Source organism: Penaeus monodon, chromosome 29 (genome assembly GCF_015228065.2).
Source record: "Penaeus monodon isolate SGIC_2016 chromosome 29, NSTDA_Pmon_1, whole genome shotgun sequence".
In the NCBI taxonomy this organism is placed as follows: domain Eukaryota; kingdom Metazoa; phylum Arthropoda; class Malacostraca; order Decapoda; family Penaeidae; genus Penaeus; species Penaeus monodon.
Window position 1 is genome coordinate 28,079,857 of NC_051414.1, and position 3,839 is coordinate 28,083,695.

General features: G+C 59.2%; 1 protein-coding gene across 1 annotated transcript in view; it reads left to right on the top strand.

Moving 5' to 3' along the window:
- LOC119592094 (homeotic protein spalt-major-like) overlaps positions 1–3,839 on the top strand; it is a gene marked incomplete at its 5' end in the record, with an annotated part of 5,669 nt that overhangs the window by 720 nt on the left and 1,110 nt on the right. The window contains 4 exon segments of the mRNA XM_037940913.1: positions 1–149; positions 152–2,756; positions 2,950–3,083; positions 3,313–3,839. Of these exon segments, the coding sequence (XP_037796841.1) occupies positions 1–149; positions 152–2,756; positions 2,950–3,083; positions 3,313–3,839 (3,415 nt within the window).

Below are 3,839 nucleotides of genomic sequence, written 5' to 3' on the forward strand. Positions count from 1 at the left end.
GGAGAACAACAACCAGGAAAGCGTCAGCAGCTCCTTCCTCAGCTCCCTCATGGAGCGCTTCAAGGCTCCCCCCAGCAATGAGAGCAGCGGCGAGCGCCCTACGCAAGGCTCCCCCATGGTGTCCGCCAGCACCAGCGGGCCCCCCATCGACCCCAGAGACCGCCCGATCTCGCCGCCCATGACGGCCTCCAGCATCGCGTCCTCCGTGATCCAGCACACGGAACCCCCGCCGTCCGACGAGCCCAACACGCTGGAGATGCTTCAGCGTACTGCCAACAACGTACTCAACAACGCCTCGCAAGGTCTCCTCACCAGCCGACTCATCGACGACCACAAGCCCCCGGACGGCAAGGACCCCTACTACAAGCATCGATGTCGCTACTGCGGCAAGGTCTTCGGCAGCGACTCGGCCCTCCAGATCCATATCAGATCCCACACTGGAGAGAGACCCTTCAAGTGCAACGTCTGTGGAAACAGATTTACCACCAAGGGCAACCTGAAGGTGCACTTCCAGCGTCACGCACAGAGGTTCCCCCACGTGAAGATGAACCCACATCCAGTCCCGGAACACTTAGACAAGTTCCACCCGCCCCTGCTAGCGCAGCTTGGAGAGCTGAAGGACTATCCCTCTCCTCCCACCGGGCCTCCGAACCCCTTCCCATCCATGTCGGGCGGCCCTGCCCTACCTCCGTACCGGCTGCCGGGCCCGCCCCCATCCCTCGACCTCCACAGACCCTTTAACCTCCTCAACCTCGCCAGACAGCCACGCGACGACGAACCCGAGAACCTCAGCGTGTCGGAGACCCGGTCGTCGCCCGAGGCTCTGCGGCGAGATTTCGGCATGGACAGAGGCGATTCCAGCATGGACGTGGACGACAGCTCTCGGCACTCCAACAGATTCGACTCGAAACTGGAGAAGGGCGAGAGCGACCCCGTGGACATGGTCAGCATGGCGGGAATAGGCCTCAATGAAAACAGCTCCGACAGAGAGAAAAGATTCGAGTCAAAGCCTTTCGAAGAGGAAAAAACTTTCGGCAGCAATCCATTAAAGGACGAGAAGTATGAAGAAGCGAAGAGATTCGGAGAAGAGAACAGATTTCTAGAGAAAAGGTTCGAAGAGGAGAAGAGGTTCGAGGAGGAGAAGAGGTTCGAGGAGGAAAAGAGGTTTGAAGAAGACAAGAGGTTCGAGGAGGAGAAGCGTTTCGAAGAAGAGAAGAGATTTGAAGAAGATAAGGCTTTCGAAGACAGAAGCTTCGACGACGAAAGCAGGATGATGGAGAGCGAGAACAAGTTCGACAGCGAAAGGAAGTTCAAGAGCGAGCGGGAGACGTCCGAGGACCGCTTCCTGAACTCGCAGGAGATGCGCGATTTGTCGGACAGGAAGAGCTCAGACAGTGACATGAGTGCCAAACCACACCCCTTGGACATCCGCGTCCGCACCGAGAAGGAGCTGAAGGACGCCGCCGATGGGAACAGTGCCAAAGAGGACCAGGACATGGACAGCAGCGACTCCCGTCCTCTCAGCACGGACCAGCCAACTGACCTCAGGATGAGACCAGACTTTCGTCCACTCGGGCTGCCGACTATTCCATTCTCAGGCCCTAGGCTTCCCCTGAACTTCCCCTTTCTTCCCGGCCTTCCTACCTCATTTCCCGGGCCGATGGGCCCCCCGAGCATCCCCCCAGGCGTCGACCCAGCCAAAGATCCACATATCTACACAAACCTCCTGCCCAAGCCCGGGAGCTCCGATAACTCGTGGGAGGCGCTGATCGAGATCCAGAAGACGAGCGAAACGATGAAACTGGAGCAGCTCGTCAACAACATCGAGAACAAGCTGACGGACCCGAACCAGTGCATCATCTGCCACCGCGTCCTCTCGTGCAAGTCGGCGCTGCAGATGCACTACCGCACGCACACTGGAGAAAGACCTTTCAAATGCAAAATCTGCGGGCGCGCCTTCACCACGAAGGGTAACCTCAAGACTCACATGGGCGTCCACCGCGCCAAGCCGCCCATGAGAATGCTGCACCAGTGCCCAGTGTGCCACAAGAAGTACACCAACGCCCTGGTGCTTCAGCAGCATATCCGGCAGCACACGGGAGAGCCCACCGATCTGACCCCCGAGCAGATCGCCGCCGCGGAGGTCAGGGACTACCCGCACCTGCACACGCCGACGTCGCTCCCGCAGATGCTGTCGCAAGGATTCCCTCTGCCGCCGCCGCCCCTGCAAGGCTTCCCTCCCTTGCCCCTGCACCTCAGGTACCAGTTGTCCCCCGAGGCCCTCAGGCACCGGGAGATCATGGAGAGCGAAGATCGGGGCAACGAGGAGGAGAAGTACCTTCGTCCCTTCAGCAACTCCTCCAGGTCGTCCTCGACGGGCAGCGCCGAGCAGCGCACCGCCGAGGACCTGACGGTGAGGGCTCGCGAGGACAACTACAACGGCATGACCTCCCCCCGCGCCTCCGTCTCGCCGACGCCGTCGGATTACTCTGACCTTGGCGAGAGGTCGCATGACGCTCCTGCTGACAGTCAGGTGTCGCCGCCCGACCATAATATCAGCGGCTCCGTCAGCCCCGCCGTCAGCACAGGAAGTCAGGACGGAGGAGTACCTCTGCCCTTGGACTTGGCGCAGCGCTCTCACCCGCATCTGTTCTCGCCCTTCGGACTGTTCCCGCCGCCCCTCACGACGGGCCCTCTGACGCCCGGCACCCACTCCATGCCCGGCCTCAACCCGCTCTACATGCCCAGCATGCCAGGTGGGTCCCTTTTCCCGCGATAGACTGTCTCTGCGCAGAAGAAATTAATCATGTTTAAGGATAATGCTATATAATTTTGCTTAGTTATTCCTATTTCATGGATATGATACCCCATCCTTGTCATTGGCATTATAGTATTACAATTTCCCTTTCTGGCCTTTATAAAAAAAACAATGTAACGAATATTGTGCAGGCCGCGGCAACACCACGTGTCAGATTTGCTTCAAAACCTTCGCTTGTCAATCGGCGCTTGAGATCCACATCCGATCCCACACGAAGGAGCGGCCCTTCAAGTGCAGCATCTGCGACCGGGGCTTCTCAACTAAGGTGCGACCCTTTCTTAGCTCTTGCTGCGATTATAGATGAAAGTAAATTATTTTTGTCTGTTTATTAAATATATTGCACTGTGTATAGATCATGTTAAGATGAAATGTCATCAGATGCAATAACCCAGATATGTGTATATATATAATGCATGTGAAATATTAGTCACGAGTTGCCCAAGGGCAGCGCGTGATGCCAAACAAATCCATGCTGACTAAGGTCTTCCCCCCAGGGGAATATGAAGCAGCACATGTTGACCCACAAGATCCGCGATGGGTGCCGCGACCAGCCCCTGGACCCCAACAAGAGCAACGGGCCCGGAACCCCAGGCCTGGACACGTCGTCGGCGTCCCCGTCGCTCATCTCGCCCCTCACGTCCTCCGTCGTCTCCCCGCTCCCGTCGTCGCTCGCCTCGCCTCTCCCTTCCTCTCTTGCATCGCCTCTTCCCTCTTCGCTCGCCTCGCCCCTTCCAATCTCACTGGCCTCGCCCCTTCCAATCTCACTGGCCTCGCCTCTGCCCCCCACGCTCGCCTCCCCTCACCCGTCGTCCCTCGCCTCCCCTCTCCCGGCGTCGCTCGCCTCCCCACTCCCCGCGTCTCTCACGTCTCCTCTCCCCGCCTCCCACGCCTCCCCACTTCCCTCTTCCCTTACCTCTCCCCTCCCCGCCTCGCTAACCTCGCCCCTGCCCGCCTCTCTCCCCTCTTCGCTACCCCCGTCGTTCCCCCCCGCAGCCGTGGCCGCAGCCCTCCTGCAGCAGGC